The sequence below is a fragment of the Arabidopsis thaliana genome, chromosome 4 (assembly GCF_000001735.4).
Source record: "Arabidopsis thaliana chromosome 4, partial sequence".
Taxonomy (NCBI): domain Eukaryota; kingdom Viridiplantae; phylum Streptophyta; class Magnoliopsida; order Brassicales; family Brassicaceae; genus Arabidopsis; species Arabidopsis thaliana.
Window position 1 is genome coordinate 8,751,116 of NC_003075.7, and position 16,667 is coordinate 8,767,782.

General features: G+C 34.1%; 3 protein-coding genes and 1 pseudogene across 6 annotated transcripts; 2 read left to right on the forward strand and 2 right to left on the reverse strand.

The window, feature by feature from the left end:
* Positions 1 to 204: 204 nt before the first annotated feature.
* CYP705A1 (cytochrome P450, family 705, subfamily A, polypeptide 1) lies at positions 205 to 2,182 on the reverse strand. Of its 2 annotated transcripts, NM_001341032.1 has the most exons (3): positions 1,814 to 2,042; positions 1,114 to 1,729; positions 272 to 1,043 (listed from the first exon to the last, which is right to left on the reverse strand). In NM_001341032.1, the coding sequence occupies exons 1-3, from the start codon at positions 2,017 to 2,019 to the stop codon at positions 408 to 410; spliced, it is 1,458 nt and encodes a 485-aa protein (NP_001329686.1). In that variant the 5' UTR covers positions 2,020 to 2,042; the 3' UTR covers positions 272 to 407. The 2 variants fall into 2 exon arrangements, with proteins under 2 accessions (NP_193268.3, NP_001329686.1); NM_117621.5 differs by having other exon boundaries at positions 205 to 1,043; positions 1,114 to 2,182.
* A 1,142-nt stretch (positions 2,183 to 3,324) lies between these two features.
* On the reverse strand, positions 3,325 to 9,485 carry PEN1 (pentacyclic triterpene synthase 1; the record flags this gene model as incomplete). 2 transcript variants are annotated; one of them, NM_117622.3, is made up of 14 exons in its annotated part: positions 3,325 to 3,671; positions 3,874 to 4,360; positions 4,457 to 4,503; positions 4,589 to 4,645; positions 5,784 to 5,882; positions 5,963 to 6,214; positions 6,364 to 6,477; positions 6,547 to 6,738; positions 7,354 to 7,520; positions 8,323 to 8,407; positions 8,486 to 8,689; positions 8,779 to 8,868; positions 8,971 to 9,156; positions 9,271 to 9,485. In NM_117622.3, 14 exons carry the CDS (start codon positions 9,472 to 9,474, stop codon positions 3,555 to 3,557), a joined length of 2,301 nt encoding a protein of 766 aa, NP_567462.1. In that variant the 3' UTR covers positions 3,325 to 3,554. The 2 variants fall into 2 exon arrangements, with proteins under 2 accessions (NP_567462.1, NP_001328610.1); NM_001341033.1 differs by having other exon boundaries at positions 3,326 to 3,671; positions 3,874 to 4,503; positions 9,271 to 9,474.
* A 1,588-nt stretch (positions 9,486 to 11,073) lies between these two features.
* CYP702A4P lies at positions 11,074 to 11,190 on the forward strand (annotated as a pseudogene). The gene has a single exon.
* Positions 11,191 to 11,716: 526 nt separating this feature from the next.
* Positions 11,717 to 13,662, forward strand: CYP705A2 (cytochrome P450, family 705, subfamily A, polypeptide 2). Its single transcript, NM_117623.3, has 2 exons — positions 11,717 to 12,737; positions 12,819 to 13,662. The coding sequence occupies exons 1-2, from the start codon at positions 11,838 to 11,840 to the stop codon at positions 13,446 to 13,448; spliced, it is 1,530 nt and encodes a 509-aa protein (NP_193270.1). The 5' UTR covers positions 11,717 to 11,837; the 3' UTR covers positions 13,449 to 13,662.
* The last annotated feature ends 3,005 nt before the right edge of the window (positions 13,663 to 16,667 follow it).

Sequence of the window (16,667 nt, forward strand, 5' to 3'; positions counted from 1 at the left end):
AGATAGAATCCATATCTGAAACAGAGTACCTCCTCCATATAAATCGGGAGCTATACAGCCAAGCGGGGGATCCGCAATTTTAGACTCAAGAGCCATGATGTCGATTATTACTTAGAACCCTAACTTGTCTTTCAAACTAGCTAGAAATACCTTGTAATAAATAATAATCGAGCTTTTGCTTCTAAGATCAATAAAGAAAATCACTTTCTCGAATCTATTTTGATTTCCAGTTTAATTGCTCGCACAACCATGATACCAAATAAGAATTCCGTGGAAGCATAGATCTTTATTTAGAGACTAAAGAGGCATATGTATATGACACACGAGAAAAGAGAAGACACACGAGAAAACAAATACAATACATTATGGAGATTAACACACATATTAATAATTCTCCAATAGGAATTTTAAAGATGGGAAATTAAAGAGTTTTGGGTTCGGGGAAGAGGAATAGGAGTGCATGTAAGGGGATGAGCCATGGTGATGAGAAACCCTCCAGTAGCCTCTTCCATATTAATCTTGTCTCCATTGATTTCCCAGTCAAAGCACTGGACCATCATCCCAATCGCGGTTCCTACAAATATATAACCAAGATTTGATCCAGGACACATTCTCCTTCCGCTCCCAAAAGGAAGGAAGTTAAGGATTTTCTCTTTTTTATCCTCCTCTCTACTTAAGGAAGCTAGAAACCTCTCTGGTTTAAACTCATCAGGATCTTGCCATGAATCAGGATCTCTCATCATAGCATAAGAATTAACAATAAGTGTTGTGTTCTTTGGTACAAAGAACCCTCCAATCTCACACCCTTCTTGGAACTCCCTTACAACCAGAGGTGTAGGCGGGTGCAATCTTAGCCCTTCCTTAACTACAGCTTGCAAATAAGGAAGGTTTGGTAAATCTGTTTCTTGAACCAATCTTGTTTTTCCTACAACCGAATCAATTTCTTCTCTCAATTTCTCAAGAATCTCACGGTTGTTTATGATATCTGCCATTGCCCACTGTATTGCTATTGATGAGGCGTCAGCGGCTCCAATGAAAAACTCCTGCACTAGCTTATGTTATTAATCTTGATTCTCAATGAACAACACGAGGATATATTACATGTACATTTACCGTGAGAAGCGACTTGATATGGCTCCTAGTGATTTTATATTCTGTATTTTCATCTCGATAAGCTGCCAACAAGGCATCCATAAACTGTGTGCCTTGATGCCCGTCCATTTTCTCTTCATATTCAATAAGAATCCTTTCAACCAGCTCACTAAATCTACGTGAAACAACCATTATCTCCGTTTTGAAAAGTGAGATACCGAGCTTCTCAAGCAGCTTACGAAACATCTTTGACACGAAAAACTTCTGTGACAAGGCACCTAAGTCGGCAGTAAGTTCCATTATTCTCTCCACTTCATTATTCTCCACTGAAAAGCTCCTTCCCGTGCACATCTTGTAAAGGCTATTGTTAACGAATCTGGACGCTTCCTTATGAATCATAACGCTTTCCTTCTTCATGGCCTTATCGAACAGCCTTTTGTAGAACCTCTCTAGCTCTTCAGAACGAAAATCCTGTGACCGCACCAGTGGTTGGGGTCCCAGCAACTTAGTTGCGATGAGCTTCTTCATGAATTTCCAGTAATCTCCATAGGGAGCCTGTATGAAACCAGAAGATCCAAACGCCAGGGACTCGTCGATCGCTCCAACACCGCGAGAGGAGACGTTCACGTCGTGATCCCTGAAGATCTCATAGGCCAGTGAGTCCGAGGAGACGAGGATGAAGGGGATGTTAAAGATGCGGAGATGGAGAAGAGGTCCATACTTGGAGGAGAGTTTCTGAAGAGACTTGTGGATAAGAGTAGAGAGCAAGAGGTGAAGATGACCAATGATTGGAAGTGAAGGAGGGCTCGGAAGCAAATCAAAGTTAACCTTTGGTTTTTTGAAGAAGACAAAGTAGGAGATGAGTGAGAAGGAACATAGAAGAATGATGATGAAGCAGTTTTGAGAGTCAACGACGATTGCATCCATTGTTGCTGAAAAGCAAAGAAGAGGCAGATGAGAAAGAAGAGTCCTTGAAACCACTGATATAATAATAATAACGTAAGTGAGATAGTGGAGTTCTGGAGTTTATTTTGTTTACTAAATTATATATTTGAGTGTTTTTAAAACGTGTGTGGAGTAGGTGATCAAGACATTGTTAATACGTTTAGTGCCGAACTGTATACGCATGAACTTATACGAGGAGTAGGTGAACAATACATTATTATAGGTTTATTAAATATATAAAGATAAATATATATATAAAAAATTGTTATATATAGTGTGACAATCTTATCAATTACATGAAGTAGAGACCAACATATTCCCACACATCTAATAGTGGTATAGAGAATTAATAATGGTTATTATGTTCGTCGTCACATACTCTATTTGTTTCATTATATTTATAATTTAAGGTTTGTTTACATAAATTAAAAAAAAAAAAAAATTTATTTAATGTTTATTTTTTTATAAAAACATCATTAACTACACCTAATTCAACTAATAAAAATTTGAAAACAACAATTATTTTGTAAAATATAATTAATAAAAAATTTATTTAATACATTTAATTTTTAAATAAATAAATGAAAAACAACAATTATTTTGTAAATTTTTTTTTTCTGAAACTACAAATATAATAAAACAGAGTTTACGTTGTTTTGTTCATATTCCATGCAAATTCAATTATTTGTGTATGTTCATACGTTAGTTTAGTTTAGATGTGTGGTTATGTGATGCACCAACCCCATAATTTAAATGTTTGGTGGAGAGCAATTTTTTTATTATGGGTTAATACTTTTTTTCGTACGTCCCATCACCAAAGGTAGATAATGTTAATCTTTATTTACAACATTCGACACATAAAAAATAATTCAATGATCTCTACATGAACAAAAAATTACAAAATAACAAGTCAATTTTAACTTTAAAAAAGATATAAATATGCGGGTATTTTAGTCTTTTAGACCATCCCATTGATCATAAAAATGGGAGGTTTTAAAATATAAAATGAATACAAAAAATTAAAAGAATCAATGAGAAATATGTGTATTTCTATGGACACTAAAGGCCTTTTAACATTTATTTACCATGTGTTTCCTTTTAAATAGTCAATTTGTTTTTGATATTAAAATATTAATTATTTTGGTTTTGAGATATTCAAAAGAGTGGTTGTTCACTGATGAAGATACTCTATAGTCATAATAATAAATCAAAATAGTGAGATTTGTTCTCTATGTATGAAAGAGAGATATATAGCAAGCGACGACTGCTGGAACTAAACATATGTTACTCGGGATAAAATGAGATAAAATTATTTCAAAAAAATAAAGAAAATGAGATAAAATCCCCCGCACAGTTTAATAAACGCTTTGATACAATATTCAGTTACATAATTTATTTGACACAATATGTAATTGTTCAATGACCATAGTTTGCTTGCGCAGAGAAATGGAACATCTCTCTTTTATTTTATTATGGATATATAAAGAGTTGAAGGTAGAATTGACCGTGCATTTTTCTCAAGGCTGAAGCCGCCGTAGAGCTTGCGTGTATAGTGTGAGGGCCCAAAGAGAATAAATGTTCCTATATGTTGGATAATGGAGCAGCACATTCATATTGAATACTCCCATTACTTCCTGCAAATGTATAAGAACAAAACTTCAGATTATAAGATTGATAGTTTTATTTTGGTATCAACATGTTGACATGAACTTTGAATGTAGATGATTACATAACAGGAACACTAACACATACCCCTAAATTACATAATATTAGTTTATAGTTTCATGCAAATTATATATTAGAGTGTATGAAAAAGAGACATGAGATTATAACTACCTGTTGCGGGAAATCACCGTTATCCAACTGTAAATTGATCACTACTTTGGCAGCACGATGAACCGGCAAAGGATCTCTCTCCATCTGACCACCCATAATTAGAACCATAAGCGCTTGTCCTGTACTCACTATATTTGTCTTGTTTCCTGCTAAAGGAGTATATTTCTTCCTTAGGCAAGAGAGATAGCTCTCTCCCCAACCACCCTCCTGGTTTTGCGTGTCGAGAAGGAAACGAACTGCTCGACGAATGGGTTCACAGTTATGGAAAGTCTTTCCTGCAGCCACAAGACCTCTTACGGCAAATAAGGTCCCATAGATAAAGCACACTCCCCAGTTTCCGCACCATGAACCATCCTTCATTTGCAAATCCTCAATGTATTTCACTCCGTTAGTTATAAACCTTTCAACCTCTTTCTTTCTAAACTCCGGGAATTGTTTACTAAACTGAGTCAACGCTACAATGGCTGACCCTGTACATTCCACATACCTAAAGATTGAAATGATATCTCACAATGTAAACCCGTTTAACTTTTACCCAAACCAATAATAGATCGATGAAAGAGAGGTGATAAATATATCATACTCATGCTCGATGACCGTGTCTTGAACAAATTCCACCGGACTAAACCACTGCATTTACTTGATGAGGTCATTTTTAATGTTACATCTAACCAGGTCGCAAAGGTATATGACAAATAACAAAATAAAAACTGACCTCTAACCAGGTTTTCCCATCCGCGGGTTCCCAAGCTGTTATACCTCCGTTATCACTCTGTAATAATAATTTTGTACAAAACTCTAAATATATACGAAACTTAATTAATACAATTTAACAAACAATATTAGACTTCACATATGGTAGCGGGAGTAATTTTAGTAATTCTTTTTCTTTGAATATTACAAGTAAACTCTTGAGTTAGGCATATTTTGCGGATATGATCATATCAATTTTATTTTTTTACATACACCATTTTGTATTACTATTTGCTAAAATAGATTCCCCTTTATTATTACTTTAGAGTATCAATTCAATTCCGGATGATTTTAAGGACCCATTGAATTATTATTGTTAATAGATTTTTCACGTTCTATGAAACTATAGAAAAATATATTTCTATTGTATTATAACTACGTCATTATGAATAATCTTACAATATGAAATGAATATATAAATTTATCTTTGTAATGCACCGATTAGGTTTGTGCATATATTTTATAAAATAAATTATTATTTATCTACCGGCAGAATATACATGTTTTAATTAGGTTTGTGCATATATTTTATACGTGTGTAAAGTATGGTTACCCTACCTTGTTAAACATTTAGACATTTGGGACGGCATTGTGGCTGATATAATATTAATTTAAAGACCCACTTAATGTACTTCGGTTATCTTTGTAAAAAGACTTTGTGTGCCTACAATTGGATAAGGACCATATGCCATAAACATACATAAAATAAGTGTATCATATATGGCTTTGTCAGACATCACTACGTTCATTCCAAAAGTCGTCATTGGCTCATTGCCAATAAGTTTTGGCTTTTAATTTTAGTGGTTACAGATATATCAACCAATATAGTTGTATAGTTTTAAGTAATCGTATCCTTTAACGATAATTTAACACATATATATTAATATATATATATATATATATACATGTATATAATATTTTTTTTTTTAAATATATATATTTAAAATATAGTACTGTACATGTTAATTAACAAGTCACTTTAACGGTTACAAAAATAATGTATATGTGTGTTTGGTTGGAATATTTGATTGTATATATTTATATATATATAGACATATTTTCAAAATTTTAAAATATTTTTACTCACAAGTTAACTTATTTTATTTACTCACTAGGATTCGTTCAAATAACATTATTCTAAAGTTCTTGAAATTTACCTGCAAGTAGAGAAGAAAATCAACGGCATCAAAGAGTTTCTCCACATCCATTTTCTGGCCAACAAACTCCGACGGCATCCTCTCAAATAATAGACAGCACTGAGAGTTTGAGCAAATCATTTGTTTAGACTTTAGACTAATGACTAAATTTAATTAGTAGAGATATTTTTATCTCTTACTTTTAAACTCTCAGCAGTGCAGTCTGAAACAGGCCATCCTTGATCTTTGTCCGAAAACGTCCATCCACCTTTCGAAATATGGCGGAACATTTTTATGTGATCACTAGGAGGATTCTCTGTAACTTGAGATTTCTTCAAGTAATCGTATCCTTTAACGAGCGTGGATCTAATTTCATCATCGACATCATCCTCAACACCGTCTAACAGGAAATGTAGCGACATGACTGTATCCCACAATTGGCTGCCAAAAGACTGCAAGAGTTGTATGTATATATGTGTTATTATTATTTATTCGTCAACCAAATAGAGATGGTATAGAGTTGGGATTTTATTCCATGGAGGATCTACAAACTAGAAAAGTCAAGAGCTAGAATTCAAAGTCAAAAGCATGAAGAATAAACCTGAATTTTGAGGCCATCCTCGCCAATCCATATGAAATCAGAGACTCGAGCAAGATGCTTTTTAAAATATTCACCCTCTGGGTCTTCTACCCAACATGCAAGCATATGAAAGGCCTATTAAACAAAAAAAAGGAAACAAAGATTATTCCAAGAAAAAAAAAAAAAAAAAAACAACAAAATTACCTTTGGCACTGATCCGCCTGTAATGTATCTATTGGCTTCATCTTGATAGTGAAGGAGTTTCATAGTGGTTCGAAGAGCTGCTTGTCTTATGAGCTTGTTGAAAGGCCATCGATTTAGAATACTCTCTGAGAAGATATGAACACCTTTCCAAAACAAATCTTGTAAAAATGAGGATGGATAACAGAGATCTTCCTGCATGATCATAATCACATTTCTTTAATATCAAAAAAGTATTTGGTAATTTAACACTTCTTTTGCACTAATTTGCAAACTAACCGATTTTTAAAAGCATCCAAAGAACACATTTTCTTGTAAAAAAGACGGATTTACCTAAAATTAGTGGATATGTGAGGCTTGGGAGCTTTTTATGCGAATATTTGCTTACCAAATTGTTTTGTTTTGTTTTTCTTACAAATATAGGTTCACGGATAACATATAAAATTGTCAATACGAGTAAAAAGTGTTACGTCTTTAGTTAATATCCAAAGGTGCTACGAACATAAAATAAACTTTTAAAATGCTAATTTGCCACCAAAAAGGGATCAACGCATCGTGACGAAAAAAAAAACAAAAACAAAAGGGACCTAAGCATCGATAATAAATAAATGGTGTACCTAATATTTATTTTTATAAGCGTACCATTGGCGTAAGCAAATAAATTGTTGTACCTAATATTAGATTGTGTGTAAGATAAACTAAAATTTAGTGTATACATGCTGTTCTCAATAGAATAAGACATGCATACATAAACCTTAGTACTATTTTTTTTCTAATGTATATGACATGTGATTTGTATTTACAACTTGCCTTTGCACATCGGTTTCTGGTAAGCCTCCAATTGATTTTGGTGTAAGGCTCTGGATAAAGCTCTTCTTGGAGCTGGAGGATGAGAGGTGTTGGAGTTGCAACAAATTTTTTACCATACAAGTATGACAACCCCATGAAAATATCCCGTAAATAAATCCATAGAGTTCCTGCACATACAAAAACATATTTACAGCTATAAGCAAAATTATTTAAAATCAAAGATATTGAAGATAGGCAACGTGAAAGCTAATGTTGAAGACAACCATTTGATGCCAACAGGAGTCTGTATCAAAATACAAAATTTGTATATCAGGAGTCTGCGGAGTGCACATAACGTTTGAAACTGACATGGCACTTTCGACTAACTGATTTGACGTGACAAGTAAGCGAGTAGCTAACGTGGTACGTTGTTGTTGGTGCGGAGATTCAATATATATTCTCCGAATCAATGTATGGAAAGGATAAACTTGAGGAGCAGTTTTATTCGTTTTTGTGTGTGTATATTATCGAAAATCTGCTAGGATTTTTGTGGTTGTAATAATATATGTGGGACATTTGTTGCCGTTAACACTTCTACTATTGTGTTGGAAGTTGTTTCATAGCTCCAGAGAAATACGAGCTGGGAAAGTATGTAAATGATTATTCAAGTTCTAGGTATCACGGTAGGGAACCAATTGATTCATAGTAGGATATTTCTCTAAATATAATTTGGTATCTTTGATTATATTGTGGATTCACGGTAGGGTGATATGAATCTATGTTAATTAGGCTTAAAATAGGTTTTAGTCGGGTTCGATTTTAAAGTTTGCTAAATCGAGTAACTCTGAATAAGTGTAATTCTTAATGTAAAGACTAATTGATAATAAACTCCGGGTATATAAGCGTTGACTTGGTGCATTCCAAACAAAAAGAGAGTGTGTTGTTATTCTCTCTATATAACAACAGTATATAAGGTGTCCGAATTCAAACCTCCATTAATAGGAAAAGAAGAAGGAAGGAACCAGAACTCTGGCGGCATAGGTTTGCAGCCAGACCAATCATACACTCCAAGAACCTAATGAAATAAAGATTTAGGATGACTAAAGACAAATATCGTTTGTATTAAAAATAAAGTAAAAATCTAGTCCCATACTGATAGGCAAGCTTTTCCGATCAAGGGTGTGTAGGTAGCACCACCGTGGTCGAGTATCCACTTACGAGCCTTTGTACAAGTACTTCCTTGATCATCATCATGACCGGCTTCTACTCCCACGATTCGTAAACAAATGTAGTTGATGACTGTACAAAACATAATACTAGGGCTTTCTACATGTAATCCCCACCCACCATCTTCGTTCTACAAACCAATTTTGCTAAGTCAGTAATTCTTGCTATATTTAATAACATATACTGATATACATATATATAGTAAATATACAAATTTACCTGATGGTTATACATGTAACGTATTAACTCTATACGATGCTCGACTGTAAAGATTTTCTCCAGATGTCCAGTAATGTACAAGCATATAACCTATGCAACATGAAGTTTAAATTTTTTTTTTTTTTTTTATCACTTGTATAGCTGATTATGCTTAACTATAAAAGTTAGTTTATAGTATGTGAAGTAACTCACTAAAGGAGCGATGAAGAAATTTGGACCAGAGTTATCTGCAGGCCAGTGTCCATCATCTGCCTGCAAGGCCGTAAAATAATGTAATCCTCTTTTCAATGCGGTTTTTGCATCTTCATACCTTATTTTCGCTGCATCCTCTACTCTCACACGTGGAATCTTCTGTTCAAAACCTTTTTCCCTAAGAAACTATTAAGTCCACATAACAAAGAAAATAAAAAAAAATTTTATCAAAAAGGGAAAAAACAAGAAAAATAATAATAAAACAATTCTCTAACAAACGTATTGTGTTATACGTTTCACCTGCATCCTCCATAAGAGATCAGCACTGGCCTTGTAATGTGACCTATTGTTAGAGAAATTCCGACGAGCCTCCTCGACCTCGGCAAGTTCTTGAGGGGAGCCTGCGTTGGCATCAAACTCCCAAATCTGCCTCCCAACATAGTTGTTGGTCGTGAACAAGTGAGTATCATTTCCGGCCTTAGCTCCAATTCTTAGTCTCCACATTTTGTATTAATCCTCCAAGTTCAGTCGAGAGGCAAAACAACTAATTATATAGATTGATAATGCTTGTGAAAACGATGATTTGAGTGGGAACTGATGATAAGTTAATTAATAATTTTCAACTAATTTGTTTTCTTAACGTATTTAACTTGTGCTATTTTTCTATAGGAAAGTATTCTTTTATTTTAATTTATTTTCTACAAGATCAACCTTTTTCCTTTTTCTTTTGAAAGATATATAATTTTTAAATGAAAACTTTAACAAAGTACATGCTAACAACTCCCAAGAAGCTTTCTTGAAGATATGAAAATAAAACGTGGAAATGAAAACTTTAATAAAATTCCAATCACCAACCACAAGCTCACCTTTTCCACAAGTGTACAGTACGACTGGGCGTTCGAGTATCATTCAAGTTCAGATCATTTTCGTTTTTGATTTCAGTAAATTTGGTTAGGGGATTTAAGAATCTATTGGGTATTTTAAAATTTTGATTCCGGTTCGGTTTCGTTCTCTCTTGGTTCGGATCGGTTCAAATATTTGAATGGAGAACTGAAATAGAAGTAAAACTTTTTTGGGTTCGGTTGAACTACCGAAAATACCAAAACTATCTGAAATACCCATAAAACTATAAAATATTATTTAATTTACCAAAAAATAATATTTAGTTTTGAAAAATATAACTAACAACATTTTGATATATTGGTTATTTAGAGTATTTTGAGTCTAAACATAATTATTTTGGGTTTATCATTATAATGTTGGGTATTTTAATCATTACTTTGCGTGTATTTTGGGTGTACATTCGGTTTTTGGATATTTTGATTACCCATTTAATTTTTGGTTCGATATGGTTCAGTTCTGGGTACTCCGGTTAGGAAATTTGAGATCCATTGAAATATTCTATAAACTATATTCAGATTTGGTCCGGTTCGGTTCGATTTTGGTTCCGGTTATTTTGCCCTTTTCTAACTGTTTACCTCTATATTATATATTATCAATTTCCCTCGAACAAATCTATTCTCCTAACGATGATTTGTATCCTATCTAATTACGGCATTTGGTTGGCAGGTCGGACCAATTGATGGAGTTAAGATCAGAGAGAATTACGAATAGAAGAAAAAAATGAATTTGGAATAAACTTTATTTAAGTGAATAACAAATCTGAAATATAGAATAGAGCAATAGCTCTCCTAGAGAATGTACTTCTCTCCAACAAGACGAATCTTGTCCAATGGCGTAGCCGTCCAATAGAAAATTGTAAAACCTAATTCCTTGATGATCGACTTTTTGCTAAAGAGTACATATTTAAAGACATCTCCTAAACGAACAAAGGAAATAACAATATAATCTTATAACATAACTATAGAAAATAGCAATAATTATTAGCATATCACGTACACGTTTCTCCATCCGCAACCAAGGTCCCTAATTCCCAAGCAGACTTTAGTCATAGTTAACGTTTCCTACACAATATAATAACTATATATTTGTTATATTTGAGAACCTTTCGAAAAATCTTGTGTAGTATAAGGATGTCCCAGTCTCATGTCTAATGAGTATTTCTAACCTTAACAACTTGAAGATGGTGGTTGATCTTATCGTGATGTAATGGAGTCTGGGGCTGTAAAAGAATTGGGACTTTGTTGGGTTGATTTCCGAACTAATTGGTTTAACTTCTCATACAACACTCCTGGGACGACTGTTTATCGAGTCGTGAAGGTGAACATAACTTTACTTCATCTTGTTTTCGAAAATACAGGATTTTATATACATACATTTATGAATTGACATTTACATTTTTTTGGCAACAAATTGATATATACATATGATTCTTAATAGGCACGGAAGGGAGTAGCAAAGTTGCTTAAATGATACAATTCAACTAGATATTTTTAAGACAAGATTATATTTTAATTAAGAAAATAGAATAAAAGAAAAATATAAGTAAGTTGAAATATTTTGCCCCGGGAGAGTCCTAGTTGATTTTAAATTTAAAGCCTATGAAACTTAAGTCAACGGAAATTTGAGATGTTTCGGCCAAGAAAGAAAAGGCATGCAGTCTCCTGTTTCACACTAGATCAAAGCTTTAATGAGAGTGGAGAGTTCCATCTCTTTTCCTTCTTACGTTTAAAGCGTCCATTACCCTAATATCTAAATATTTCACATGCGCCTATCTTATATTAGACGAATCTGACAATATTGAATGTCTATTGTCAACTTGGGACGTACACGCTTAACGAGTTTTTTTTTTTCACGTTCTTTCAAAGCGACAACGTATCATTTTTGCTAATAAAACAGAGCACGATAACACATGCATCTTGATCAAAGATTACTCTGTTTCATTTGTCTCTGCACTTTGAGCAACAATGGCAGTATTGATCATCTTCATCCTCTTATGTCTCTTGTCATTCCTATGTTACTCTCTCTTCTTCATGAAACCTAAAGATTCACGAGATGGCCGTGACCTTCCTCCGAGCCCTCCTTCTCTTCCAATCATCGGTCATCTTCACCTAATTCTTCTGTCTACTTTAACCCACAAGTCTTTTCAGAGACTCTCATCAAAGTATGGGCCTCTTCTCCATCTCCGCATCTTCCACGTACCTATAGTCCTCGCCTCCTCAGCCTCAGTGGCCTACGAAATCTTCAGGGACCAAGACGTGAATGTATCATTTCGGCATTCGCCTCCGATTGAAGAGTCTCTCTTTTTGGGGTCGTATAGCTTCATTAGCGCCCCCTATGGAGATTACTGGAAATTCATGAGGAAGCTCATGGTTACCAAGATTCTTGGACCGCAGGCACTCGAGCGGTCACGAAGATTCCGTGAAGATGAGCTTGATAGGTTTTATAAAACTCTGCTCGACAAGGCGATGAAGAAGGAGAGTGTTGAGATTGTTGAGGAAGCAGCGAAGCTCAATAACAACACCATCTGCAAGATGATCATGGGGAGGAGTTGTTCTGAGGAGACCGGTGAGGCGGAGAGAATCAGAGGCTTGGTGACTGAATCAATGGCTTTGACAAAGAAAATTTTCTTGGCGACCATCTTTCACAAACCGCTTAAGAAGCTCGGGATCTCACTTTTCAAAAAGGAGATAATGAGTGTTTCCCGCAAGTTCGATGAGCTACTAGAGAAGATTCTTGTGGAACACGAAGAGAAAATGGAGGAGCATCATCAAGGTACTGATATGATGGATGTGTTGTTGGAAGCTTATCGAGACGAAAACGCTGAGTATAAGATCACAAGAAACCATATCAAGTCAATGTTTGTGGTAAGTGTTTTTTTTTTTTTATGTGGGTTCCTAAGCGAACACAATGGTTTTTTTTTTACTTAGAAATGTTTGCTATTTCAGGATCTTTTCATTGCTGGTACTGATACATCATCAACCACTATACAATGGATCATGGCGGAGATCATTAACCATCCCAAGATTCTTGAGAGGCTAAGAGAAGAAATCGATTTTGTTGTAGGGAAAACAAGGTTGATTCAAGAAACTGACCTACCGAACCTCCTTTACTTGCAAGCGATAATCAAAGAAGGGCTAAGATTGCATCCGCCGGGGCCACTCTTACCAAGAACGGTCCAAGAAAGGTGTGAAATTAAAGGGTTCCACATACCAGAGAAGACTATACTTGTTGTCAATTCTTATGCTATAATGAGAGATCCTGATTTTTGGGAAGATCCTGACGAGTTTAAGCCAGAGAGATTTTTATCTATTTCAAGATCAGGGCAAGAGGACGAGATAAGAGATAAATTCCTAAAATACATTCCTTTTGCCAGCGGCAGGAGAGGTTGTCCAGGAACAAATCTAGCTTATGCTTCTGTAGGAACCGCGGTTGGAGTGATGGTGCAATGCTTTGATTGGAAAATTGAAGGAGAGAATGTCAACATGAATGAGGCTGCTGGAACAATGGTGTTGACCATGGCTCACCCTCTTAAGTGCACTCCTGTTCCTCGAACCCTAAACCTTTTACCTCCCTAGTTCTTGACTTGGGGATGTCAGCTTGCTTTCTCTTGTTTTTCTTATTTAAACTCATCAAGACTGATTATACATGTTTTCCTGGTTTATTGAATAAAGGGCTGCCTTTTGAGTTGAACGGCTATATTGCTACATGCAGCATTGTAAAAAATTTGTACGCTTCAAAATTTTAAAACTAGGCGGGATTTGTTATGGCGAAGTTTTAACAATTTGATTTATCAGACAATATATTTTACCCGTTAAGGTCTGATGCCATAAAATTCTTCTTTAGCACTTCTTCTATTACCTCTGAACCTAAGACTACATTTCCTCAACCCTAGTTTGTAGCTTGGTATGTCGAAGCTTCTGTATCTCCTTTTCATCTGGTTGTCAAAAATCATAGTTAGGTATAGTTTTTTTTTGTAGATTTTTGCTTTTGTGGAATATGCTGATTTACGCGAACAAAATGTTTGCAGACTGAAAAATCTCAAAATTTGTCCTGCATTAATCTTGACGTTTGTGTTTTTTTTGCATGATCTTGATTTGGCAGATATGAAAAGAAAAGATAATTTTTTTTTTGTTTGTTTTAGGAATGTGTTTTATAGTACGTTTTATAAGAGTATCGATAATGCGTTGGAGGCTGATTTTTCCAAAGACACTTTGATTTATCAGGCATTGGAATCTATGTCTGAGGGACATGCTCTGGTTGATTTAAACTCAACATCAATATCTCTCAAGGTACATCTCCTTGTTCTCTATCAGTGATCCAGTGTTGTTTGTTGAAATGACAGCACATCAAAAAGAGGACTTATATCTACTTCTTGAAGTTTGTCACTTAAATTTAGTAAACACATGCAGGCTTAAAACAAGGAAGATGAAGATTGTCTTGATGATTTCTTCCTCACCTGTCACCTCAATTTAGGTGCAAAAATTAGAAATGTCGAACTGATTATATATTTTAGAAAATGGCAAATTTCCACTAAGAATGTGTTATGTGTACATTTTTTAGGTATTGCAACAAAGCGTTGGATTCTTTATCATATTAAGCAAAAATGGGAGGAATGGTCCGCTTTCACTTTAAAAATTGATTCATCTTAATCCTTCTATGCCCTTCTCAACCCTCAGTCTAGCTCTTTGCCTTATTCTGCAAGAAACCAAAGCCTCAAGACTTGGCTTAAATTTTCCTCCGAGCCCACCTCATTCTCTTTCAATCATAGGTCATCTTTGCGAGCATACGACATGGAGAGATGTTCTTTAATTTCTTACCAATTTGTATCGTTTCATACTCTTTGGTCTCTTCAGCTCTCGTGAAATTTATTAGGTTTGATAAGATAATCAGAGATTTCATATTAAGTGTCCTTTTAAAACTGAAAAGAATTATATAATTTATTAATTAAGAATAAAACAAAAAATTGATTTTCTTTTTCATATGTATAAAAAATCTTAGATTCTTAGGATATACAATTATAAAACGGAAGATGTTATTACTAACTCTGGGAGTCAGATATATTTAAAATGGATATCACAGGCTACATTTTAAATGTGTATAATTTGATAGAAAAAGTTATGATCCTTATAACAATTGGATTTAAAATGTTAATTGTATGCAACAGTTTAGATATAATGTATAATATGACAGAAAGAGTTTTGATCCTTATAACAGTTGGCGGGTTTAAGATTATGTATAAGGTGAAGATGACCGATGATTGGAAGAGAAGAAGGGCTCGGAGGAAGGTCACGGCGTGTTTAAATTAAAGGAACGTTAACTATCCGACGTGTTTCATTTTGTCTGCCCTACTTAAGTCGCATTTCATATGTTTTGTTTATTCTCCTAATTGTTGACCGTTTAATACAATATGTTAGAATTTGGACTCTGAGAGTCAATTGCGTAAATTAGGGAAACAATAACTGCTTCATGTGTTTTCATTCGTTTGCAACGCTTTAATCACATTTTATTAATTTGTTCATAGTACATTCTCCTTATTACTGTTGACTGTTAAATATTCTTTATGAAAAGAATTGTCAGCTTTACAAAATATAGTCCAACACATGATCATCCACTAGTCAAGAACTTAAAGAACATCAACTGTCCCACATGTTTCATTTTGTTTGCTCTACTTTTGTCACCTTTGATCCATTTGTTTAGTAGTTTATTCTCCTTACTGTTGACTGCTTAATACAATATGTTATTCTAACTTAGATTCTCATGAGAGTCAATTGCGTGAATTAGAGGAACAATAATTGTCCATTCATGTGTTTGATTTTGTTTGCTACGCTTTAGTCACATTTGATCTATTAATATAGTTTATTATTCCCTTTATCACATATCTAGATTAAATTATTGTATGAGTATCTACCCGAAGAATTGAATTTGCGTTATGACATGCTCACATGCATGAACAAACATAACTTAAGTTATGTGACCCACATCACAACTATCACTTATTATCTAGTATTGATTTGATTTGATATTTCCAGACACTTTTGTCATTGTTCGACATGTACATTTTTCTAGCTGATCAATGTTTATTTCTTGCTATATGTGTTTTTAAGTGGTCAAAAAATCATGTGACAAACAAGTTGATTCCTTGGATTTTAAATTTTCTTCGTTGGTTTCGTTTTCTCGACTGAATTTGGTATCAATGTTGGAAAAGGAAAAATATCAGATCAAATAAAAAAATTAATCAATGATGGTTATTATGTTGGTCATATATGATATAACCTATGTTTGTTTTTGTATATGTCACTATACAATTTTTTGTTTTTTTTTGTTGTTGTCAATATCAGTCAATGAAAATTCACTGGAAGAGTTCATTCTTAACTGAGATGATACTACTCTTTTTTCTCTTCCTATGTGATGTGGTAGCTGCTTTACTTTCGTTTGGTTGCAATTTGCAAAGATTATCCCGACTTACTAAGATAATTCAGTCGATGGATATAAACAGAGGATCTGCCTCTTGCTGTTTATATGTTCGGTTTGAACATACTTCTCAATGTCCCTACACAATTTTGTTGAGTACTAAGATCTCGATCTATTGATCTTTTACGCAATCAATGTTTAATAAATAAAAGTTTTTTTCGGTGGTTTTAGATATGTTTATATTTAATTTATACGTCCATTTGGATATGAATAGTTTTTCTTACTAGCTTGGCAAGATATGAGCACTCTAGGTATTACATATATTGAGGTTATTTAGGTTGATAAGATCCGATTTATAGCAAATTTTATTTTTATCGTATTTT

Excerpts from the sequence above, each read along its gene's own strand:
- CYP705A1 (NM_117621.5), bottom strand. The coding sequence starts at position 2,019 with ATGGATGCAATCGTCGTTGACTCTCAAAACTGCTTCATCATCATTCTT. Across the intron at positions 1,044-1,113 it reads ATATCAAGTCGCTTCTCACG|GAGTTTTTCATTGGAGCCGC; the intron begins GTAAATGTACAT and ends AAGCTAGTGCAG.
- CYP705A2 (NM_117623.3), top strand. The coding sequence starts at position 11,838 with ATGGCAGTATTGATCATCTTCATCCTCTTATGTCTCTTGTCATTCCTA. Across the intron at positions 12,738-12,818 it reads ATATCAAGTCAATGTTTGTG|GATCTTTTCATTGCTGGTAC; the intron begins GTAAGTGTTTTT and ends TTGCTATTTCAG.